We start from the raw sequence: 26646 nt of genomic DNA on the forward strand, positions 1-26646 counted from the left end.
TTTACTTTAGTGGGGACAATTTTGCCTGTCTGGGTCTTAAAGCTAATATAACGCACTGTCACTTCATATGAAACTTTATATGTAACAGTCTAAGCCAGAGACTATTTAAAGTTGTTTAGTACAACACCTTTTAACTATGACCTCATAGATTTTATATAGTCAGATTAAAAATGAAAAGTACTATGCTGATTACTAAGGAAACATTTCTTAAACCTCTTTGTTGAAATTCTTATTTGTGCCTTTGCAGGTATAACGAAGATCAAGAGAGACATTGTTTTTGCTGCTAGTCTTTACCTATAGTGGCCTAACAGTTTTTATGATCTTAATTTACAATGAACCCATGATGGATCGACCCGCCCGTTCTCACAGATTTGGTCAAGTATTCTGCGACCTATTCCAAAAATGTTGAATTGTTTTTTTATGGTAACTTTACAGTTTTTATTTTGACAACTTACCTGAACTTTGTTGTCCAGTTGTCAAGATGATGTTAAAAAAAAAAAGTGTTTTTCAGTTAAACATCTTTGTGGCCAGAACTCATTAAACATTCATGCTTTTATTTTGTCTTTTCTTACATGAGCATAAAATTGATAAACCCGGCTGACAAATACACAAAAGTCATGCATAAATTTCATGTGACAACATGAAATTTGACAATACAAACATTTAATTTGTGTTTATGTTGAGTAAACTGGCTTATCTTCCTTCTTTTTCTACTTTAGACACTTGTACATATTTGTAACATTTTCTTCAATAAAAGTCTGTATTTTTTTTTCCTTTTACATACAGATCATACAAAAGCTTCTGTCTTCACTTAAGGATTATATTAGTTCTTTGATACACAGGGGGGTGTGATAGCAGCAGCAGCAGCAGCCCAGCAAAGGCAACACAGGACTCACACTGAAAGTCAACTCTTCAACTCTCTAACACATGACTGAGGTCAAGTTTCCGCCTCGACTAAGGTTAGACGGTTGAAGAATAAGACGGCAGTGGCCCGGAGCCAGCAGCTCCAGATGTGAAGCAGCGTTGCCCTCTGGTCTACGATCAGCTTTAGGTTCCAGAACTCTCCAGTCTTGAAAAACAAATATTTCTTTGGTAATTAGCCCTTTAATACAGACTGGATATAAGGCAGGCAGAACTGCAAGACTGGCGTCTCTGGAGTTGAATTAAAACTGACCCTAAATCAGATTTGAGCCGACTGACTCCAGGTAGTGAAAAGCACAAAGCAGGGTTACATTCACAGGTTTCCAACCCTCTCTCCCAGCAGTGGTCATACCCTTTAGTGGGTCCGTGCAGGTCAGTCCTTCCACTGAGTCAGTAGATCAATACATGCTAAATGGCTTCAGTCCTTACAGAATCTCAAGCCTCTAACCTACAAGGGTTGGACAGGTTATTTCTGTTGCCTCCAAATGGAGAATGGACAAAACAACGAGTTGCCAAAAATGATTGTCTGTCTTAAAATCTGAGCAGGCCTGAGGTAAAGCTTTCAAATGTATTTTCCAGTATGTTGTCCACTAATTTACTTGATGTTGGAATCAAGTGCTTCGTTTTCACTATAAATCCATGCAGGGTATGTGATGAGGAGTTGCGCGAGTTGAAAGGCTAGAGAGCTGGGATCCTGGGTGTATGCATCTGGAAGAAGCAGAGGCGTCATCCTCTTCCTCTTTAGCTTAGTTGGGGCTCTCAAAGTGGTTTCCATTTGTTGGGGTCTCCTGCAATGTTGTGTGGGGGATATCCGACTTTTTATGGGAATCCACATCTGGCTTGAAAAAGTCTGACACGAAGAAGACCTGCAGGGTACAGAGATTTTGGAAATGAAGTCTAATTGTTTTCATCTGTGTTAACTTAAACAGCTTGAGAGGTATAGCTGACATTTTGGAAAATAAACTTTCCTCTTTCTTGGTGAAGAGCTTGAACCCACTGAATTGTGTACACTAAATAGGAAGCTACATGCAGGAGCTTAGAATTAAGACTGAAAATAGTGGGAAAAAACAATCTTCCCACCAACGGCTCTAAAGCTTGCCATGAAATTTTGTACATTCATTTAGAAAGGCTGAACACTGAAATCCAAATGGGACACTTGTTTAGAGCAAGTCAAAATGTTATCGTATGCGATTTCTCACTCAAATTTTGCTTCATATTTGAAGCTAGTATCGAGGTAATAAGACTAAAGGCCACCTACTTACCACCAGTATAGCCATTAGTGCACCCTGCAGGAGTCCAGTCAGGACATCGCTCCAGTGATGCTTATAATCAGACACTCTTGACAATCCTGTATACACTGACGCAGCAATCAGGAAAAACTGAATCGTCGGTCTCAGCAGCCTCGCCCATTCAGCCTGGAGTCGAGCCTGCAGGTAGAGCTGAGACACAGTATACATTTTTAACATAGGATTCATCATAATTAAGTGTTACTGGCAATGACTGTGACGAGGATCATTACTGTAGGTTTTAGTTATGACAGCAGTTGTAAGTAGGCAGCATTCCTCTACAGTAGGAGGGGCAGGAAAAAGATCTGCAGATGACTCAGTGAATTTCCATTTACCACACTAGAGATTAGTCTGTCATACAGGAAAATGTTTTTGGAAATATTTACAAACAAATATTGCCTATTTAATAAGTCATCTTCTCTACTATTTACTTACTCCTCTGTGTAAACCAAATGGAATCTCCAAGATTTCACTCCGTAATCACTGCAGTATATGTAGGCTATTAGTTCTCTGAATCTGTATTAGTACTAAATATCACACCATCTTTGAGCCAGGTTGAGTTATTATGTAAGAATCTCTTGAGCAACTGAATGTTTTCTTCCATTGCATTGTAAACCAAATGAGTTCAGTTTGCTTATATTAAAAACAGGGCACGTCTGCTTGTTTTGTTTGAAATCAAGGACAAACAGGCTTAGTCACATGATCCAGATCCATGATTCTTCCCTATTGTGCTTCATTTCTGATGCAAATGCTGCCATTTAATTGGCTGTGGGAGAACAAAATATCTGCTGTTTGTAGGCCATTGTTTAGGTACCGTCTTACGCTCAACGAAGAGGAAGAGAGAGCTTTGTGTTGGCACCAGCAATTATTCCATGTGTCCATATCTGATGGCATCAACTTCAAACTTGTATCAAAGGCCAGGCAGTAAAAATCAACCCTGGAAAAACAGAGGCCACTCAACCTCCTGAACAGAACAGTGCCACTGATAATAACCATCACAAGGTTAAAGTCGCTATCTTAAAGAGAGTTAGAGAAGAAGAATGATAACACTAATAGATGTCTGTTAACTAAAATGCTAGTCAGCACTGTTAGAGTAACTTACAGGTAACTTCAAAAAGAAACCGCTACTGTGGCTTGAACCTAAACCAAAAAATAAAACTGTAATGTTTTGGTTTGTCTACAAAGGAAACAAGATTTAAAACAGTAATTGGTGAGCGTTAGATTTATTTAAGATTGAATTTTATTACTTTCAGCCTGGGTATCTACTCAGTGTCTTGCTCAGGGACACTCCGATAAGAGGAGCCAGGAATTCAAACAACAACCCTGGGATTGGCGGATGACAGCGCTACCTCGTGTGCCATGGTTGACCAAAAAGCCACAAAAACACCTAAACTAAGCAAACAATATAAAGGTATAAAATAATAAGAAAAAGGGACAATTTGCCTGTTTCCAGTCTTATAATAAGCCCAGCTGACTGCTTTAATGATCGCTAAACTAAAACAACAAGCTGGGGTTTTATGCAGGTCATTAAACTTGACCTAAAAAGAATCCTGGGCATAAATTTCTATAAGATCTAGTGAACTTTCAATTTTGGTTTGCTGCCTATGTAATACAAATTGCAGTGAAATTGTTCATTAATGTCCTAAGTACTCTCCTCAGCGACTTCCTAATGAACACAGATACTCAGCTTATAGTGATATAATTGCGGGTTGTGGTACTTACAGCCAGGAACAACATGCAGTACATGGAGAAAGACGAGTGGCCGGAGTAGAAGGAGAGCCTGGAGTGGAAAGAGAAAAGAAAGGCTCAACACTTCATTACGTGCTCAATTAATGCATCAAACTTAACAACCCTGACAAATTACTACACATCAATTAGTCAGACAAACACACCCTACGTGTGCTATTATTTGTGGGTTATGGTGGAGTCCGTTTGTCCAGGTGTGTGACTTCAACACAAAGATTTCTGACAGTGACATTGCGGGAAGGGGGTGGATAGCAACAGCTACAAGGAGCAGGCCCTCCAGTCCCCCTGCCTTAGTTACTTGTGTTTATACAACAGAGCTGTGCATTGAGACCATCGTCTGGACCACATCTCCAGCCACGAATACACAGTGTAATATTACTGTACACTGGCGTATGTGGTATGTTTTTCTACTCTGCTGCTTGATCAAGATTATATCTTCATTACAGAGTCTGGACAGTGATGTGGATCAAAAACCCGCTGCTTGCACATTAGGTTTAGTCAGTAATGTGGATACATTTGCCTGGTAAATCTCAGAACTGGCCTCTAACTCAATGGCAAGTGATAAAAGAAACAGTTGATTCATAGACTACCAATGGTTTTGAGTACTTTTAGCAATGCCAGCACTGTTGCTCCAGAAATAACAGGATCAGTTTTGTCTGTCAGATGGGCTTCCAGTCCATCATATTGGCTGAGACTGACATTTCTCAACAATCCTAGACAAGACTGCCTCAGAATTTGGTCATTCACCTTTTCTCCAGGATAAACTAATGACTTTTGTGATCTAATTCTACATTGTAACAAACATCAAAATGTTCACATTTCTGATGAATAACGTAGGAATATCATCTATCAAATCGGGTAAAAATTTTACATTGTTCAATACTTGTGTTTTTGAGAAAATACCTGAAATGCTAACATTCTGAACTCTACAACAAATGACCGATGAATATTCCCTACACCAAAACTTCATCAATTAATCGTTCATTTCAACAGTGACTGTTAATGTCTGAATAAAATGTCTTTAGTGACAAAATCCAACTGGCCTAAAGCACAACTCCAGACTTCCTCTATGGCATAAGATTAAAATTTGAACTACACTCTATTCACATACACACTAAGATTTTATTTATAATCAATTCCCAATTTTACAAAACAAACAAACAAAAAAAAGTATTTTCCATTACGCACTCATCTTTTAAATATCTTAGGGCATCGTTCTGTTTCATTACAAAGACACACTGCTGTCACAGAAGGACTCCTATCTTCTGTGGAAGTTAAACTAAGCTAGGAAGGAATCACATTTCTGTAAGATGATCCTACTCACATTACCCCACCTGCTCTTCCTCTCTTGCTGCATGCATGACTAGCAGACAAGCTCAAACACCGATGAGCTACAAAACATCAACCTTAAAAGCCTTGGACACAGAGATGCCTTGAATCACCTCATCCCTCTTTAGGCTGCTGATCATTGTTTGTTTCATTATACTACATTAAAGACATCTCAGACTTCAGGGGGATAATGGGGATTTGGGAAATGTCAGTGATTGGGAACCACACCCTGGCAAAGGGACAGCTATAAAGCAGGAAGTTGGTTTGGTGCAGCTCAAGGAGAACAAACCAAACAATTCGTCCAACCATAACCGTTAACACTGCTACAATCTGAACAGTTCCTGTCACTGTTTGTGCCCTGGTGGGTGAAAGATGTGTGGATATCCTCTCCTCCTCATACTTCCTTCTGTTCTGAACTGATAACCGAGTCCTTTATGAAAACAAGCTTTACATTCCTTTGATATCACTCAATCCCTTCTAGTTCTGGTCTCGTGTGCTGGTTTAGACTGCATCACTTCAGTGTGCACAGAGAGTTTGTTGGATCATAAGTAGTTAGGTTCACATTTCTTCCAAGTCCAGTCTAGGAGGCTCGTCATTTCACGAGGCACAGAAATACCCACTGAAATGTTCCTTCAGGCCCAGAGTCTAACAAAAACACACGTAAGATCAAAATAAAAGAGAGAATTAAAACATGTCTGAAAACAGAAATCCGATGCCAAAATGTCCTACGTCTTGTAAAACGAGCAGGACACATAGGGCCAAGATTAAAGAACTATTGGCGAAAAAGATCAACTGCTGTATTAGCTCATGTCGCTTTTTGTCTGAGCCGACAGGTGGTCCTTGAATACACATGAAACATCGAGCGTGTACCACTGCACGTTCTGTGCTTGTGTGAGATAAACCACCGAAACTAAAAAAGAGTTAGCTTACCATTTTCACACCACTCTGGCTCACCAAAGATGTCTTAGAAATGCTTCTTATCAAGGATATCTTATAAGAAGCTGAGAGAAATTGTACTGCCATTAATACTGCAGTCTCTTGTCGTGCACCGCTGCAATAACCTAAACCATTTAGAGTGTTCTCTCTGCCGACCCTGTCAAACTTGTCAGGGTAACATGGTGATCTCCTGCAGGATTTTTGGAAACTGATTGTTCTTTTCTTTGTCCTCAAGGATTTTCTCTTTTTGTTATGCAATTCCACAGAGTAAGCAGATGGACATAACTTTGGAAAAAACAATACAATATCAGCCAAATCAAAAAGAAAAAACATTTTTGAATTCTTAAGGCATTTGGGGGCATGTTTGACCTTTTGTACATGCTCCATGAGTTTATTACAAAACAGCAGAAGTTTAGGGACTTTTTTTGGATTTTGTTAAGCAACAAAACAGAGAATTAAAAAAATAAACAAAACAAACAAACAAACAAAAAAAAAACAGTGGAAATCAGGAACCAGTTCCTTGACTGGACTAATTGAACGGCAAGCAACTCTAACTGAAGGTTGATTAACCAGCTGTTTTTTAAATTAACTGCTTTATCTATAAAATATGAGAAAAGGGACGAATGCCCATGAAAAAATAACTATCATATCTTACAAACAATAACATTAGATTCTCATGATTGAGAAGCTGAAAAAACAATTAACGTAATGAAAATATAAATTAATAATTTCATAGAATAAGGAACGTAAGCTAACACCTACCTGCCTTCATTGGCCACCTTTAGGTCTCCAGTGCAGGTAAAGTTTTCAATATAAGCCCCTGCTGAACAGTTGATGAGTTTCCAATCAGGTTTGCAAACATCCAGAAAGTGTGGCCTGAGCCGCCCAATAGAATACTTGGCTATGTCGGTCAGAGACTGGCTCATTGTGGCACCAAAGATGAAGGTGCCCACGGCTTTGTAAACACAGGCGAAGTAGCTGCCAAAAGAGGACTTGGACTGGATGCGCTTTAGGTAAACTGAAAGGCACTCCCCAAAGATCATCTGTAAGATGACGGAGGAGAGGAGACAGTGTTATGAGGTTTAAACAGATATGATGCCAAATGAAAAATATAGTCGACAGCTGGAGGGAATTCACAACATCAGAAACATCAAAATCCCTCAATCCCATTATCAGTAAAGTGGGTCTAAAATGGTAGGTTTGATGTGCAGCCTAATACACAAAGCTTGTGTGAAAAAGCAATTAGAGGAATAGTCAATTCTTCAATAAATTCTTGCTACATTTGGCAAATATGAAGTTACTGCCAGCAGACAGTTAGCTTGAGATAAAGATCAAAATCTGGGGGAAACAATGAGCCTGGTGCTCTCTGAGGGTAACCAGCAGACTTTAGAATTAGATTTAGTACAGATCAAACAACCTAAAACAGTTTTTATGCAAGTATAAGCTAACAATGTCATGTCTGTAGTTTGATCATTGGTAGTAATCTTGTTTTGTAACGCTGGGAAAGGAAGCAAACTTCCTTTAAGTACAGTCTTGATAACATTACAGAGGAATGCTCGTCTGACAAAAATGGCAGTTTCCATCTGTTGCACTGCACAGGACCATGGCCACAGGATGATGCCCACTGTGATCTTGTAATATGTAATATGACTCATTTGTTGTCAATGCTTTGGTTCAGGTGCATGTGAATGTGTGTTGCACAATCCTGTTCAAAGATCCAGATGGTTTACAATCCTTTAAAATAAAAATTGATTCTTTGATTCATTGATTCTTAATATTCTTGCTCTGCTCTCCGCATCTCTTATTTGTTAACTGCAGCGGCAGATTAACTAGAGGCTGGTTGCTTTCAAAGTAAAGTGACAGGCCATTTTTCTGTTTCACTTTCAAATGTTAGTATCAAACATATTTTCTACATCATACAATTATTTTATTAATTTAGAGTTAAAGGACACCTTCACTGATATTAAACTTGCTTCTTTTGGTTCTAGTTTCAGTAGTACATGTAAATGACTGCCATTAAACTTACCTCTGACTTCCCTACAATAAAATATCTCTCTATATCTACCTGGGAAATACCTCCAGATGACATCACTTGGAGGAACATTTAGTTCAGATTATGTTTTCTTGTTGCTCATAATCATGTTCAATCTGCTTTTGCAAAGCTCCCCCAGATGACATCATCTAAACTTTAAATGATGAGTTTTTCAGCTAGATGCAGAGAAATATTTTATTTTAGGTAAGTCAAAGGGAGGTTTAAAAGCAAAAATGTACATTTCCACCCTAAACTAAAGCCAAAGAAAGCAAGATGAAAATTGGTGAAGTTGCCCTTTAATGGTAATGATGGGTTATACAAACAAAAACAGCACATACATTATTCAGTCATAATGTATTTAGTAAACACCACTCGTTAGCAGAAAAGAGAGAAGAAGAGGAAGAGAAAATAAAAGAAGCACCAAAAACCTTTAGCATGACAGCAAACAGATGCACTTACAGTGAGTATTGTGACCGGAATCATAACACCTCCTAACAACTGATAGGAAATGGTGTCTTCTTTAAAGGGGTACTTGATTGAATCATCATTACAGAAAAACCCGCGGTGGAAGGGACTGTGCAGGACATTGAGTATTACAAATGGGATTCCAACTAGCAGGAAAGCAATGAGAGGAAAAACAAAGACAAAAATTACAGGTTACAAGATGTCAGTGAGGCTTGATGCAACAGTGTGCCAGTGCAAAGCAGGACACAGCAGTCATGTGACAGGGTCACACAGCCTCTGAAGTCAGCAGCGTCTTCACTTACTGTCGGAACATCAGGTTGCATTTATTAATGGTTAAAGTGTGCACGACAAGACAGCTAAAAGCCGGCAAGCACTACATGTAAAAATAGAAAATGTAAAAGCACAAAAATGACATTTACAGCAGGTTATTGAGAATTTAGCACTGATCAGTGGAGCAGGCTTGATTTTAAAATCATAAAATCTGTGAATTCTTGCAAACAGATCCACTAAAAGCCGAAGCTGTCAGTGAATGAGAAGAAAGAGCAGCGTCACAAATACCCTTACAACACTGACAAAACACCATACCTCAAAAACACTTTACTTCTTCCTGAAATAATCTCCAATTACAACTGCTCCAAAATCCCATGTCTTCCTTTGAAAATTAAAAAAAAAAAAAAAAACCCCTCATCTCAAAAGTTAAAATGTGTGTTACAGATTGGGGTCATTATTGCTCACATTACGTAAAATAAAACAGGGGGAGGAAGAGATAAATCACTTAAGGCGGCCACACAGACGAACATAACGCACACAGCAGCAACACTTTCCTTTATCATTCTCCAGAAACAGTTGCTCTGATCCAGAAGAACATTCCAGCTATTTTAAGGACACCGGATACCGCCTTCATGTCTTCGACACCAATTAACAACAGACAAAGTTCACCAATAGAATAAAAACTAAAACATTAATTTGAATACAGAAAAGTCTGGCCTTCATTCGTGTTATGTTTAGAGTTAAAATAGTTAACGGTTAATTCACTACAGCAGCGAGCGGATGAATGTGTGTTTGCTTCAATCAACTGTTGGACTAAACTAAAAATAGAATGTCACAACTCAGAGCTACAGGTTGATGAAAAGTAAGCAGGGAATTCTCGCAGGGGTACACAAATGAATTGAAATATGCTCTTGGACAATTTTGAGGCAATTTTGTGCGTGTGTGTTTGTGTGAGAAAGAGTGTGAGAGTGAGAGATTGTTTTTTTAAGTGGGCATCCTCCTTCGCCAAGGTTGGTGAGCACCTTGAGTAATGTCACAGGTCTCACGCTGGAATAAGAAACGATAGGACTAAATAAATAATCCTTTGCTTATTTGGTTTCAATAGCAGGCAGCTTGGCAATTGTGTATCAGCAACAGAACAAAATAAGTCATCTACAAAATTAAACAGGAAGCTCGCTGTTCCAAATATATCCTGGGAGTTTGTTCTTTAATGTGCTGGTCTGAATTAGCCTTAACAGGCCTTTGTCACAGCAGACATTTTGACCCTCCACTGCAGGAAAAGCATGTGTATCCGATAATAACAAGGGCTGCTTTCCATGTAGGCGTGCCAGTTAACCAGCACGCATTGTTCCAGAGGCTCTCGCACACCTTGGAATGTTTTACAGTTGACAGGTGAACATATGCGAACATGAGCTACGTCATGTGTTTAATTTTCAAACCTGTTGGTTTTATGCCTACTTACGCAGCTAATGGGCAGGGTGAAGCCCACAGCGTAGAGTACTGTGGAGGTGATTGTGCTCCTGTGGAAAGGGTATTTGATGCTTTCGTCGTTACAGAAAAAGCCCCTCTGGTAGGGTTTCACCTTACCAAGGTTAAAGGCTGCCAGAGGCAGACCTCCTGTGGATGGAAAGATCAGGAAAAGTTACCACTAGAAGAAAAAAAACCCAAGCATGGCAGAGAAAGTGAGTGTGTAGGAGAGAAGGGTTAAGACCTTTATTTCTATCATTGTTAATATGGTAGTAAATTTGTTGGAAGTTGTGATGATGCTTATTGACACCAAACTGCAGAACGGCCTTTATATGCACCATATTACGTTTGAAAATTTCCGAAATAGAAATGAGACCTCAACCTTTCCAGCAGTCCAGTTAAAAGATAAGGTAGGCTTATTTCTTTGTCTCCTACTGCCAACAAACCCACTGAAAAGAACAAAACCAGCAATGCACAACACATCCCAACAGCCACTGGTTCCCACTGAATATGATAACAGGTCACAAATCTAAAACCCTTTATTATTGTTTATGCTAAATAATTTCTTCAAACAGCTGAGCACTGCTGGACCAAACAGCATATTTGTTGTAGATTATTTTCAGTTGTGGATTAATTCCCATTTTTTGCATTGGTGAGTATTTACAGGAGCCGGACAAGGTGGAACAGACTCAAAATGAACTAGAGTGACCATGTAATGAAGCATTATGTCACTCACTGCACAACAGTAAAAGCCTATAGTACAGACAAATATGATGGACACACACACAGGTAATTTCATTGTTTGTTTTGGACTGTAAAAAAAAAAAAAATATATATATATATATATATGTATATATATATATATATATATATATGTATATATGTATATATATATATATATATATGTATATATGTATATATATATATATATGTATATATATATATATATATATATATGTATATATATATATATATATATATATATATATATATATATATATATATATATGTATGTATATATATATATATATATATATATATATATATATATATATATATGTATGTATATATATATATATATATGTATGTATATATATATATATATATATATATATATGTATGTATATATATATATATATATATATATATATATATATATATATATATATGTATGTATATATATATATATATGTATGTATATATATATATATATATATATATATATATATATATATATATATATATATATATATATATATATATATATATATATATATATATATATGTCTGTCTGTCTGTCTGTCTGTCTGTCTGAAAATGTCCATTATCAAATATATATACTCTACAACAGGATGCTGTATTACCCAATAACACTTTACAGCTGTGACTTCATTAGAAGAACCACTGCAAAAAAATAAACAAATGTAGGCAGTGTTTCAGCAGGACTGAGGAGTTTTTGGCTTGAGTTGTGTCGGTGTGAAAAGAGCTGTGGACATAGCTACACATTCCCTGAAGATAAAATGCCATATAAGATAACAGATTATGCTAAGTGGATTTAAGTGAACAAAGTCTGAATGTTAAGCTGCTCTCATTTGTTCAGCTGTTTGGCCCGTTAGGCCCCTTGTACAGCGGGGAAAAGACACAGTCGTCCATCCATTCAAGTAGAAAGTGAACGTGATGCACATTAACAAGTTGGGTTTACAAATGGCAGAGTATGTACAAACGCATGACACAACCTGCAGATAACACTCCCTTCCACAAACGCATCTATGCACCACTTTGTAATTCTGCTTTCTCTGCTGCTGTTAACATTATTAGCTGTGTCTCAGTTGATTGGCTGCAACAGATGGAAATGCATGAGAGCTGTGACGAAAACACACGGTTTAACCAGGACCCCCAAGTCACAGTCTCACTAAAGTAGCAGCAGTGTTCTACTCTACACAACTCTATAACTAAGTGTTTCTCAATACAAAGAGGAATTTGGATATTTTAACTGCTTCCACTTGATCTGATTAAGTCTTGTTGGCAGCCTGCTTAGCAACTGTATTAACAACTGAATGAAATCAGCTCAGTACATATGTGCATGTTTGGTAACATGTAGGTATGTTGCTGTCCTGGAAAACAGACCTCGCTCAGATGCTGGGTTGTGATTCAATTGTCTATAACATTAACAGAATAATCAAGTTTGCTTTTGTCAGTCATCCAAATGGTAAAACTGAGCCAGCACAGTCATACCGTTTCCCAAATACTGCTTAAAAGCAGAAATAGAACTCTACAGCCCTGGAGGTTTGGCAGTCGTTAAAAATCACCTGCACTCAAAGAGTCTGCCACTAAAGGCTTTCAATCAAATCCTCCAGCTTCTGTGAGGTCACATTAAAGCTCTGTTTTAAACAAAATTTTGAGGCCACAGTCCAATATGCAACTATTACACAAAAATGAAGCAGAACAGCGATGTAGAGAGTGTCCTGTGTCCAGCTGTTAAACAAATTACTTTTTCCATAGTCTATTCATAGATTCTGGGGTTTCAAGGAGGAAAAAGGAGTAATAAGTATTGTTATATTGCTAAAATCCATACTCGTCATATGGAAACATTTTAAATACAGTTTAATACGTTGATAAAAGATTTAGATACAAGACAATAACTGGTAAAGAGAGCAGATGTGCTGCAATAAAATTAGGTAATTTCAGGATCAGCAGATCATTCAATGGTATGTTACACTGTCTGAGGGGGAAACCATGTGGTTACATTGACTGGAAATGTTAAAGTGAGCTGTGTCAGTGGTTGTAAGTGCAGAATATAAAAGACAGTAGTTGCTGTTTGACAATTTCTGAACAACCTTGAATTAATGTAAGAAATTGCATGTTTGACTTAAGTAGTAGGAAATCAGCTTATGTGCAATGTATACAATGGAAAATTTAATAAAATGAAACAGCAGACAAACTTAAGAGTTCCATGAGCTGCAACAATTAGATGACTGAATAATCAATATAGCTATTTCTGTCTTCTTTCATGTGACGGGCTTTCTTTGTTGTGCATGATCACAAGCCGATTATTCTAGGATTATAGACACAACAAAAAATATTGTGAAGACAATCTTGTGATGAATGTTATTTTTACAAATATTTGCCTAACATCAAATTAATTACTCGTTAAAAAAGATTGGTTTTCCATTATGGTTTGTGCCCTTATTCATAAAAATAAGATGTACTATTATAGGAATAGCCGGGACTAAATATTCTGCTGTAAAATATAACACAGCTGAAGAGTATAACTTGAAACTACGTACTACAGTATAATCCATATCCTTGATAGGATTTACTGCAGTGATGTACTGGATTTGAAGTACTAATGATTTGCAAAACACGTAAAATGACACCAAACGGGTATCACGATTAGCATAAACATATTCCTTGACAACAGGTACCTTCGGGGAATAAATAAAGTGTTAAACACATTAAAGTCTCAGTAAAACACACTGAAGAGCCACCACTCCCTTCACATGGTGATAAAGCTGCTAAAAAAGCCGAACAGAGGGATTATAATGGATCCCAAACAGACTTTACGTCAACAACAGCAACACAACAGTCCACAGCTGAAGACATTTCTATACATACCTAAAACCAGACAGACAATGTCCAGCGCGACAAAGGGGATCCCTCTGATCTCGAACATGTTTGCTCTGGTCTGTCTCAGTGTCGAGTCTCTGGCTTGTGCTGCGTCCTCTGTTGTAATAAAAACACCCACGGGATGCTCCTCCTCGGGACGTCGCTGCTGCTTATGCTGTTGTTGTTTCCGATGCAGGCTCGGACAGGAAGAACGCGGTAGCAGATGGTACGAAAACACGACTAAAACGTCTCCGCCCTTGCGAGGCACTAACTGCACCGCCCGTGCCGCAGGAAAGCGCACATCAGGAGGAAAAGCGCGTCTCGGTGTTGTTGCTGTTGCTGCAGCAGCTCGGTGGTGGTGAACTGCAGCACAGCCGACAACGACACAAGTCTCTCATGGTGATTTTAACGCAGTTATGAGTTTTGGAACTAAGCCGAACACTCACTTTCCTGCAGCGTCGATCAACAGGTTGAACACCGGAGCGGTTTGGCAGTTTTAACCGGTGTAACAGGAGCTACAGAAAGATCCGAGAACGCGTGCAGCCACAGGCCCGGTGCTGCGTTCATGTGCCAGTGGAAATGTCGGAGTCAACTGCCTCTTTTTTGATCTCGAAGTAAAAACTTTTTTACCCCGTTGTCCAGGCGCAAGTTTGACAGGGGCAGTGCGTCTTAAGCAGTGTTTTAGACAGTGTTTAGTTTCGCTGGGTTAATATGGTTCAGACGTGAGAAATATAGTAATCGTATACAGGTTATTGGTCTAGAACTGTCTCTCATGTCTGTTTGAGAGAAAAATGGTTTGTGTATTGACAAAGCAAATACAAGCTTCACAGAACTTTAACTAGTATATCAGTGAATGTTAATGAAATCCTGCCATTCAATTATTCCAACAATGTCACCTAAATGTGTGATTTTTCTAAAAGCTAGAAAGGTCCATATTTAGTTTTTTTGACAATATAAATGGATCCAAAAAGGGGGACAACTGTCTTGACATCCAATTTCCCCTTTAACTGCAAATCAGAAACTACATAACTTCACTATTCTGTATTAGGTTGTATAATGAAAGAAACACTTTCGGTTTACTGCTTAGATTCAGAGAATATTGATGCAAATCTCTGTCCTTAAGACTAATATCCATCATATTCTAATTGCATGGATCTATGTAAGGTACTATGCAAAGGTGTCACCAGACACCATCTGAGATCATCTGACCACTGCCAAATTGTTTCTCCACCATGACAACGACCTCACACATACAAATGGATTCATACAAGCAATTGGATTTTGATAAATAGCTAATTTAGAAATTAGAAAAATCATTTAGAAAAAATATTTACCATACTTTACATTACTGTATACACATTTGTTTTCTTGATTAAAAGTTATTTTGTATATATATATATATATATATATATATATATATATATATATATATATATATAGTTTATTTGCTGAATGAGCCTCAATATGATTTTGGTTCTTTTGGTATTGTTCATCACATGCTGTGTGTGATGTGATTATGCACATTTTCAAATTAGAGCCACATTCTTTTTTTAAGCATGTCATGGTGACTCTTCAGCCCAGCAAACCTGTTAATCTGTTGAATCGCCTGCACAGGAAACAATTATCACCCAGAGATTTACAAAACGCCACAAGGTCATTTAGACAATAATAAGTAATAAAAGTTATATTTTTAATATTTTCTTAGACCGTTTTAAAACATTTATTTACATTTATTGGCCTATATTTAATACATTTCCTTAACAATTATGTATATTAATCTCAACATGTATCGATATACATTAGATTATTCGTAAAGGATCGATAGCACAATCATTTCTAATCAGCTGAATGACTCCATCTAGTGCTTTGGACGTTAAGCTACATTACTAAATAGTCATGTTTTGTATAATTGTTTTATAACGGAAACATTTAGCCAATCTAAAAGTTCATCTTGTGTGAAATTTTAATACTTGAAATAAAAGGGAAACAATTCTAATTTATGCTATGCTAACCCTAACAACCTCCGGCTGTCCTTACAGTTTGTCGGTACGCTATTGAATTTCAAACAAACAAATAAATAAATAAGCGTGATCACAGTAAAGCCAATTATTCGACACGAAGTTAATAACTCACTAGCTAAACCAACAGCGAGTTTAAGTATCTCCCTCTTGTATGACGTGTAACAACGGGTTGACTTTAGTATAAAATAATAATAATAATATAGGTCTGTGAAATTACAGGCAAAATGTATTTTACCTCTCTTCAGCTTTGTTTAAGTCGAGCGTCTACACTGCTGACACACCTGACACACCTGAATGTTTCAAGCTCCTCCTCCTTCTCCTCCTCCTTCTTCTTCTTCCTGCTCTTCTCTCTGGTAGCCGGCATCTCAACTGTTCTATTGCTGCCATCTTCTGGACTTTATCTCTTCCTACAGTTTCCCTTTCCTTATATTCTTTTGGTTGATTCTGTTCTCCTTAAAATACGAAACAAAGTTCACTCCTGGTACTCACTGTTTTACGAATTCGTTCGATTCTTCCTCTCTCTCTGTTGTGTACCTTCCAACTTCGGCGGGCGATTGGATTTGTGGGTAATGTAGGCACCAACGAAGAAGAATATCAATCCACCCGTCCATTGTTTTCACCGCTAATCCTGCTCAGTGTGGTGTGGCCGCACATTAAGGAAGTAAATATGGAGAATATTCAAATGACAAATAACTTATTGATTAAAATATAAAGTGAAGTAACCAATAGGAATTTTACGTTATTAAAACATTGCAAAAAAATTTGCAATAAAAATGTGAACTGTGGAAATGAGCAGATAATGTACTTGTATTTATAATCGTTATATTTCAAATTCTGTCTTTATTTATCCTAATAAAATATTGTATCTTGTTTATGTTTAATTTATATTAAACTCTGTATCTGAATTTGTCTTAACTAAGACCCAAATAGATTTAGAAAATAAAGAATATTTTTATATTTTGGGTTTGCCACAAACGGTAATAATATAAATACTTGTAATGTTGTCTTATCTCTTATCTTAAAATTTACATTATTATTAACAAATATGTATTAATGATAATAGTGGATGACACAAACAATCACATTTTAATAAAATACACACAATGCACAAATATGTTTTATTCAAGTCATTAACAATGAAGTGAAAAAATAACTTGAGATGTACAGAAAATCATTTCATGTATTATTACAAGGAGTATTTCAATGGCAAACAATAAAAATATGGTTTTAAAAAAGTGCCTCTTCACATCTTTGGTCATCCTCAAAAAATACACATTGTTTTAAACGCTGAAAAGATTGCTCAAGTGCTGCAGCAAGATGAACAATATCTCTATGGGAAACTATGTTAAAACAAAGTAACAATCGAGGCAGTTGATAAACATGGTTTCATACCTCTAAACTTTTAAAATGTTCAGTTTCTGAAACTGTAACTGTAATAAAATGTCACATTTTATCTTCAATATTGCACTCTGGATTTTCCAATTCTATTTAGATACATATATCTATACCGTATTAGAGTTACAACCGTAACCAAAGTACTGAGATTCTGACTTGTTAAGTCATCGTCATTTTCAATAATTTTTCTCTATGTTGCTGCATATTTGTTAAGTGACAAAAAGCACAAATTAGTCAACCATTTCAATTAAATATTTAAATACACAACTCATATTATGAAGGCTTTTGGGACTTCAATAACAAATACCTTTGTAGTTTATGCAATTTACAGTTTGTTTTTCTTTGGCTCATTCTCACTTCATTAAAGAGACGAATGGACCACCTACTGTATAACACTGCCAAGGCAACAACTACATTTAAAACAAGAAAAGTGGAAATTGTAAAACATAAAAATCATGGCATTCACCAAGTAAAAACAAACATAAATAGAGGAATTAAGATTACTGATCAATAATTTATATATAAAAAGTTTTACAAGGCCATTCAATGTACAGTTGAGTGGAAACATGCACAACCCCTTACTATGAAATGGTAAAAAGAGTAAAGAGCAAAGCAAGTTTTTTTAATGCCTATTGCGCTAGTACAACTGGTTCTTCATCATCAGAAGTAACACAAAAGTAACACAAAGGAGTGTAATAAAATAAATAAATGGTAGAATAATTGATTATTATATCAGTGCAAATTTGATTTTTACCAGATGGATAAACCCTCTACATAATTAACTTTAACGTCTAAAATCAGGTGGATACTATATGCTTGAGAGCTAATTAAGATTTAAAAACAGCAGAGGACCTGACAAAATCAAGCGTAGTCTGAAAAACTTAAATATCATTGACAAACTGTAGATAGATTTGAAGAATGCTTTACATGACATGATTGTACACTTGGAACAATTATGCCATGAAGAATGGAATAAAATTACACTTTAATGGGTACAAACGCTGCTCAGAGGGCACCAAAAGAGATTGGAAGAGGTTATGAAGGCAACAAAAGGCGTAAAAAAGTATTAGAAAACATTTCATGAAAGGGGATGCAAGCTTTTAGAGTGATTTAATGTTCATTATTTTAGTATAACTTTCTCTTTATACACTCCTTCACTATTTTTGTTATTACTGTTGATGAAAGAAAGTTCATAGTAGCTAAATGTGCATTGAATATTATGCTGATGAAAAGTCTTTGCTGTATTAATTTTGCCATTTCAACAAAAGGTCGTTAAACTTTCTCACTAATCTGGAGTCCTTCATTTAGCAAATTGTTCACGTTCCGTCCAATAGGTGGTGTCATTTCACTACATAAAACCTGTAGAGTTAGTTACATTTTCACAGGTCATCCTCACAAGAAAGTATTTAGGTTTTATTCACAGAAGGCACATGGTTAAGACAAATACTATAGCTCATAATGATGCTCTATATATTTTCTTTGCTGCACCTAAAGAAAAATATACAGATAAACAGTAAATTACAGATGAATGTATCAGACAAAGCTAAAGTCCATTACAGAAGTAGAGATAATGCGTTTGATTAGTTGTATTTGACTTTAACTTTATATTGTCTTTTTCAGAGCAACAAAGTGAGACTCAAGATGATACTCTAGTGTAGAACAAATTTGAGTTCCTATATTATATTATTTTGATACCACTTTTTACTTGTGGTCCACTTTTACTTTTTAGTCCATTAGTTTTATTTGACTGTTTTAGTTACTTGTTACTTTAGAAATTAAGATTCTTCATGAAAAAAAATTGTGCCAGTTTCTTAAGTTTGATTCATTTCTACTACATTACAAACAAAACAATTTAATTGAATTGTTCAGTCAAGAAAAAGGAGATTAACCCAAAAGGAAATGGTTAATTACCAAGACACAGTCAAAAAACACTTGTAAGCCCATCAGTTGTAATTTTCCACTTTTGTAAAAACACTTGTTGAATGTGTTAAATAATTGGTGAGCCACATAACTTCTCAGAGGCCCATAAAGAGACAGGACACCTGCATCCCTAATCTTTAGTCTTTATGCAAAGGTAAGTGAATGACCTGGTCTTTCTTCATACATAGTGAACACATATGAAAGTGGTATTGATCTTCCTCTACACAAGACAGCTTGTAAGCCTATTTTCCAAAATGCTGAACTATTCCTTCAAAATCTGATGCAGGTCAGATTAGGTAAATTAATCTGCTATAGTTTAACACCTGCAGTCATTACAGAGACTATCCAACCAACTTTGAGTTCTCATGTCTTCTTGGGGTTTGAGTTTTGCTGTTGTTTCTGCTTGCGGAGGTGAGCCTCGATCTCATGCCTGAAGAAGAGCATCCCCAGCTGGCCATGCGAGGCCTCGTTCATGGCCTTAGACTGCATGCACATGCGGTACTGGTCTGGAGGGAGCTCGTCGCCACATTGCTTCTCATGCCACAGGTGGAACAAGCCTCGTGATGGCGCTCGAACTACCAGAAGGTTGCTATGGAGGTACTTTCTGTACAAGTGAACATCTTCACCACCCCAGCCTTTGATGTCGATGTCAAAGCCTCCTGGAGATAAGAGGAGAGAATGAGGAAACTGTATAATGTAGGGTTTGTTTTATAATCCCTAAATGTTTGAAACTAACAAGTTCACACCTCTTTATATGCAGACATTTCAGAAATAAATATTTTTTTAGAGCTGCATTCACTATTTCTGGAAGAAATGGTAATAATGGATCCTGATAGGAGTTCTGATCAGTTTTCTCTGCAAACTGCCTGGTTTATGATTCCATGAGGGGGTTTGGAACAGATATACAGGTTTAAACAGGCCTGTTTAAACCTGTATCTTTAGATGAATGAACCACATGTATCTGCTTTTACCCATACTGTAGTTTTACTTTGATTATTCCCTCTGCCTCTCTTTCGTTTGCAGCGAATGCTCTAGAGCTGAACAGAGATAAGACAGGAATTTGAACCAAGCAGATAAATTGTTCATTTGTTTCTGTGAATGTACTCATGGTCTAAATTATATATTACATTGTAATTTTTGAAAAAAACATAAATGTGCACAGCTAAAATCTGCTTTTAAAAGAATACACAATGTGCACAGTAAATGATAAAGCTACAGCTGGAGTTGTTGTTGTTAACTTAGCATGAGGGCTGGTAACAAGGGCACATAACTAGCATGGCTCTGTATCCCACTGATTAACACATTTATTTTGTAAAAAAATAACCCAACACATTGTGGTTCATGAGTCCCTGCCAAAAACTGTCTAGCACATAAGCTCCCCTAAAACCAGAACTTGTCATTTTTAAACAGAATAAACATCCAAGACTCTTTCAAAATAAATGATAAAATATGCTGCTTGTCCATCTGGAACTGTTTCCTCATCTGGTGCTATTATCAACAGGAAAACACTGTTATTGCCTTTTAGTGCTTTCGCAAATCTCAACTGTTTTAATATCTGACACTCTGTTGGATAAGGTTTGATTAGGTTTATGCACAAAAGCAGCTTTGTTACTGTTAGTAAAAGATCACAATTCGGATTGAAATGACTGCATTAGCATTAGGGTTAGGGTCAACCGTCATAATGGTTAAAAGCAACAGTCGATGACCGTAGCAAATAGTGTCATGCCATTAAATGTAATGACATTGAAGTGGAATCTAACTTCTCGTTACAGTAGGTATTACCAATACAACAGGCACTCTTCATTATATCCACTGGGACTCTTTCCCTTCGTGGAGCCCGATTTTACACTGTGGCACAGTTGAGTGAGAGCATTTAGTATATGCCTGTGTGAGTATGCTTGTTTCAGCCCTAAACAATAAAGCACTTTGAATTTCACCCTTGCCTCTAATTGATTTCACTTTGCAGGAGAGCTAAATTGATGTAAATCTGTCTTGAGGGCCAATATTCCTCAGATCAATATACAGATAGAGAGGACATGGGCTATGAAATATGCAAAAATATGCTGCTGCGGCTCAGAGCCGTTTCATGCACAGTAATAAAATAAAATCCCATTCCAGTTAAGAAAAGCAATGTAATACTGAACCATTTGAGTTCTGATGTTTTTCATATCCATTAAGCTATGGCACCATTAACATAGTGGAACACATATTTTTTAGCCGTCCCAGAAGCCCATTTTTACCATGCCGAGAGTTATGTAACGCCTCCGCACTGATAATCAGCCCCCAAGAGGAACTGTTTTTATGTTCTTGCGTTGCTAAAATGTTGCAACGGGTATGACTACAAGGCTCGTTGGGTTGCTCTGTAATATTTACCAATGTTTATGAAGTCGGATCTGTATTGACAGGTCATGCCAAAGCCAAAATCTCTCCAGAAGCCTGTGTCTTTCTTGATCACCTGCAGGGGAAAAAAACTACAAGTCTTACACAGCTTATGAAGAGAATCTGCTCAACACACATTCAAGGAGGTGGGAGGGCTACGTCAATACGGGCCCTTCTGTGGATTTGTACACCTCTCCACCTGTACAGCTGGAGAGGGGAAATATTTCTAAACTTCCTCCAGCAATGTAGCACCACACTGCGTGTGATATTTTCCAACAAGTGGGTTGCAGAGTTTTCAAAAAAAAGGGTACATTAGATGAGAGATTTGATTGGAGTGTGTTACCAGCTGCTGCTCCACAGGTGGGATGTGTTCAAGGCTTCCATAGATCAAAGTGGGATTGTACTGGCTGAACAACACCGGGTAGAACACCTTTTTACCTGAGAGGGAGAGAAACCCCAGTTTCCAGTTGTTTTTAATATAGCACATTTAAAGATCAACAGATTTCCAAAACCAAAAAAATAATAACTAATCTCAGTTACTGTCTAAGCACAGTGACTTTGAAAATATCCAAAAATAAAAGCAATGGATACCATGAATATTCAGTCAATTATCTAAAGTACCTGTGCTTGACTTTTTCACAAAAGAGGTTGATTTACTATCCTTAATTACATCTTATATATCTATAATTTACTCATAAATACATGGCATCTATATGAGATGTAAGCCCTCTCAATATTTTGAAAGGGCTTGCTATAATGTGTGTCTGCATGCGTGTGTGTGTGTCTCACCAGACTGTGTATTAAGTCGGCAGGTGTTAAGGAAGTCAGCGGTGAAGTAGATGTCCACGTCGCAGAAGAAAAGCAGCACGTTGCCTACTTTCCAGGCTCGAGCCCCGACGTCTAGACCTCGTCCTCGAGAAAACTCCTCATCCAGCTGCAGCAGGGTGTAGTTCTTAAAATTTACTTCCCTGCAGAGAAGGAAAGCAGTAGAAGAGGATCAGAATTCAGTTTTAGTATAATATAACCTGATTTTTTTATTAAAAATCAAAAATCCCATTTAAAGCCTCCATAGTGGAATGTGCCAAAACAGGAAAGAGAGTTCCATACTGCTCCTCTACCATCTGCTACTCTCCATCACCATATTTCCACAGTCTCATTGTAATACATGATTTCATTTTTACATACCAAACCATTTATAATTTTTCTCACTGCATAGTATTAGTGGTATAGTGAAGAAGTGAAGAACAATATAATATAAAGTGAAAATACAAAAGCCTTAAATTGGATCCTGCATTTTTACCAAATTTTGAAGCCCTTTAAAAAACCATATTAAATAATTTTACTATTTCACTTCTTTCCCTTTCATTATGTTCAAACGGAGCCTAATCTGCCATTATCTTATGATCTGTTCAGTAAATTACAACAAACATAAACATGGCACACGTGGGGCCAGATAGATTTTCTGGATACAAGCACTGGTCATGTTCCAAGACTCTAGGCAGGAATATAATGAAGCTGCCATGTGCAAGGCAACAGAGTGGGAGGAACTTGAGGGTCAACAGGGGCCCACGGGACAATTTTCCTGGCTTCCATGGTGGGTTAACGTGGGCCTGGTAATCATCTGTTTTCTGCCTTGAGTATTTTCCACCCAAAGATTAAAACAAAATGACCTCACAAGTCTACTTTGAAAAGTCCACATCAGCACAAACTCCCTTCAACTTCACTCCTCCAACATGTCACTGACCTCCTGCCGTTCTCACTCTCAGCAGAGTCATAGGTTGTGATATGAACTAGCTTTAACTGAAACCGAAAATGAATCATATGTGATAACAAAGCTGCCTCCACCACTGGAGCCTGCATGTTTATCAAGGATGTGGTGAGGGTAAGGAGAAACAGCTGGATCCAGATATACACATATGTGTTTTTTTCCTTGACCACAACAATTCACACTGTTACTGACTAATGCTGTACTCATGCATGTGCAGACATAGACACAAACACTTCCAGCTACTTCAGATTAGAGGCTACTGAGAAAAAAAAACTGGTTCACACGTTTCTGTCCAAGGCAGAACAAACAGGATCAAACCTCCTCCTTCTGTCATGCAATACTGCTGGGCAACATAACACATGGTAAACAGAAGACAGGGGCAGGTAGACAGTACACAGCTTTGTTGGAGAAAAACCAGGAGGACAAGAGGAAGCATTGGTTCTAAAATTCCCATGTCATCGTTACAGCATCTTCCATAAGTAAGACATAATATATTCCAAAGAAACATATCTATCTGAATATTAATTCAGCCAAAAAAACAATGTCTTTATAAATTAAAAAAAAATTTAAAAAGTGTAAGTTATCATAATATCCTCACATATGTGTTTATGTGCTGTCAATCAGTAAGTCAGCCAACAGACTTGAGTCCCCACGTCTGTCTGCAGTTCATGAATCCTAACAGAGTCGATCTGTTTCGCACAGACTCCCAGGTGAGGGGGGACCTACTCACTGGCACTAAACTGTCCACAGATGGCAGAGACAGAGCACAATAACTCGGATTGTCACAAACTGGCTAAATTTACGTGTTGATTCAGTCTAAACTGTAATGGGGCCCGAAGCTTGTTTGTCAAAAAGGTGAAGAAAAAATATCTGAAAATAATAATATAATCAATAAAAACATAATTACATGATGAAAATTAGATTAATGTCCTCTTCTTAAACTTTTAGAGGACGTGCTTACCCAACACTCTTTAAAAAATCAAATGAGATGATTGATACCACTTTCAGACCAGTAAACACTGATGATACTTAAGATGCAAAATCTGAACGTACAATTGACAGCTGGTTAGCTTAGCTTAGCACAAACAGTGGGAACAGGAGAGCAGATGCCCGCCTACATAAACCAGCTGCTGGTGCTTAGCATCATAACTACCTACAGACATGACAGCAGTATACATCTCCACCAACACCTGTCAAGCAGTTTTACCTTTAAAACAGAGACCTGTCTTTGTTGGGGCATTGTACTTTGGCACAGTTGAGGGAACCATTTTAAATTCACTGTAGCCTGTAATGGATTTCACTTTGGATGAAGAGAGAATTGACGTAGGTTTGTTTTGAGAGCCTGTATTTCTCATCCAACATACAGATGGAGAGGACGTGGAGCTATGAAATATGCTAATATGCTGCTGGTTTTGGACTGGTAATGAAGGGAAATCAGCTTGCCTGGCTCTGTATAAAGACAAAAACAATATGACTACTAAAAGATATAGTTTTACGTTTCACTATTTGTATGGATTAAACTAAGAAGCTTTTGAAAAATGTGTTATTTAGTGAGCTTTAGAGGTACTGATGAGGGATTTTTTTTTTCTTTTAGACAGAGCCGGGCAAGATTGTCCCTGCCTGTTTCCAGTTCTCATGCAAAGTTAACGTCTCCTGCACTAGTTTTATATTAATAAAGACGCAAACATACTGCAATGGTTTACTAATTCAGTTATGTGCATTCGTGTTTTAAGCCACATGTAGTTATAAACATTAACATTACAATACATTAATCATGGTGATATTTTTTGATTAACATACCCTCTTCTGTTACCATTGTCCCTTCTACAAAACAGTCACTGTTGATCTATTATTTATTCTTGTAAGTGCATTGTGTTCTCTTGGCCTGAGTGCATTAGCTGTTTAAACGATTCTCATAGACCGACAGGCACCACCATTATGTCAAATGGAAAAGATCACTTCAATCCTGAAATATCCTTGTTTTCTAAATTGACTTGTTATATTGCGCTCTTTTTCTTCCCTCTTCCTCACAGACATCAGCACCCTTATTATGGCCCAAAATAGTCAATTTGTTTACTGTGGGCGGGATGGCGGGTACCTGGTAGCGGCTAAATTGTTGAAAATGTGTCAGCTTTAAAAGCCTGTAAAGAGCTGGCATGTTGTGTCTCAGCTGCAGGCCTGATCCTGTTAGTTCTGCTCAGGACAGTGAGGAGAGACCAGATTTTCTCCCTGTTTTTTTTCTTTCTCTGTGAATCTGGTTTTCTGTGTATCCATTTTTATGTATTCGCTTGTGTGTGATTACAGCTAGACGACTCGCTACCGACATGGTGCTTACTGAAGGGGAAAAGTCTCATGTGTAAGCCCCTTCATTTGGCAATACTCAGGCCTCTTTTCGGTCTGAAAACAGCAGAGAGGCTTGTTAGTCCTGCTAGAGGCACCGCATTGTCTCTGGGTCAGCCAACGTGGTCTAAACAGAAATATCTCAGCAAGTATTACCATTTAATTTTGCATGTTCACTTCCCAAAGAGGATAAATTCTAATAATCCCCCATCCTTTGCTGGAGTGCTACCATCAGTTTTCACACATCCAGTAAAATCTTTTCACATCTACTGGATGGACTGACACAAAATGGCTTTGGTGATCCCCTGGCTTTTTCTCTACAACTACCATGACACTGACATGATTTTGAGTTAAATATCCTCAAAACAGTTTCGTTGGTTGCCATGAAATTTGCCTTAGAGATTACTGCTCCCACGAACATTTTCTAGTTTGTGTGCCTGTTGTTTTCAGAGCAGGTATCTGGTGCATCCTGTCTGAGCCATTGTCCTGATGAAACAAACAAACAAACAAACAAACCTTTACAGTGAGCTGGGGAATCAATAGTCTGCACATGTAATGAAGAGGCAAGTTCAAGCTATAAAAGATTTAGACTTGTTGTGATCACTCAGGGTGAGCCCTGAGGCAAGACAGCTACACGAGTTATTACCACTGAGCAATTTGCAGAGTGGCTCTGTATCGGTGATCTGTAAAGAGACAGGCTCCCTTTAATGTGAATTTTGGACAGCTTCCTAACACGCCTGTGGTTTGTTTCTCATTTCTTCCACT

At 37.4% G+C, this 26646-nt stretch overlaps 3 protein-coding genes across 4 annotated transcripts in view; 1 reads left to right on the forward strand and 2 right to left on the reverse strand.

Moving 5' to 3' along the window:
* mtrex (Mtr4 exosome RNA helicase) overlaps window positions 1-1062 on the forward strand; it is a 21501-nt gene extending 20439 nt beyond the window's left edge. The window contains exon 27 of the mRNA XM_067484325.1: window positions 248-1062. Within this exon, the coding sequence (XP_067340426.1) occupies window positions 248-300 (53 nt within the window). The 3' untranslated portion in view covers window positions 301-1062. The remainder of the gene's footprint in view (window positions 1-247) is intronic.
* plpp1a (phospholipid phosphatase 1a) lies at window positions 535-14399 on the reverse strand. Of its 2 annotated transcripts, none has more exons than XM_067484330.1 (6): window positions 14068-14399; window positions 8710-8861; window positions 6981-7261; window positions 3930-3987; window positions 2184-2360; window positions 535-1787 (listed from the first exon to the last, which is right to left on the reverse strand). In XM_067484330.1, the coding sequence occupies exons 1-6, from the start codon at window positions 14123-14125 to the stop codon at window positions 1668-1670; spliced, it is 846 nt and encodes a 281-aa protein (XP_067340431.1). In that variant the 5' UTR covers window positions 14126-14399; the 3' UTR covers window positions 535-1667. The 2 variants fall into 2 exon arrangements, with proteins under 2 accessions (XP_067340431.1, XP_067340430.1); XM_067484329.1 differs by lacking the exon at window positions 8710-8861 and adding an exon at window positions 10448-10602 and having other exon boundaries at window positions 14068-14392.
* A 1099-nt stretch (window positions 14400-15498) lies between these two features.
* Window positions 15499-26646, reverse strand: part of csgalnact1a (chondroitin sulfate N-acetylgalactosaminyltransferase 1a) — a 31078-nt gene continuing 19930 nt past the window's right edge. The window contains exons 5-8 of the mRNA XM_067484326.1: window positions 22563-22741; window positions 22117-22211; window positions 21768-21849; window positions 15499-20053 (exon numbers count right to left, since the gene is read on the reverse strand). Coding sequence (XP_067340427.1) covers window positions 19758-20053; window positions 21768-21849; window positions 22117-22211; window positions 22563-22741 — 652 coding nt within the window. The 3' untranslated portion in view covers window positions 15499-19757. The remainder of the gene's footprint in view (window positions 20054-21767; window positions 21850-22116; window positions 22212-22562; window positions 22742-26646) is intronic.

This window comes from Channa argus, chromosome 18, assembly GCF_033026475.1.
Source record: "Channa argus isolate prfri chromosome 18, Channa argus male v1.0, whole genome shotgun sequence".
Classification (NCBI taxonomy): Eukaryota; Metazoa; Chordata; class Actinopteri; order Anabantiformes; family Channidae; genus Channa; species Channa argus.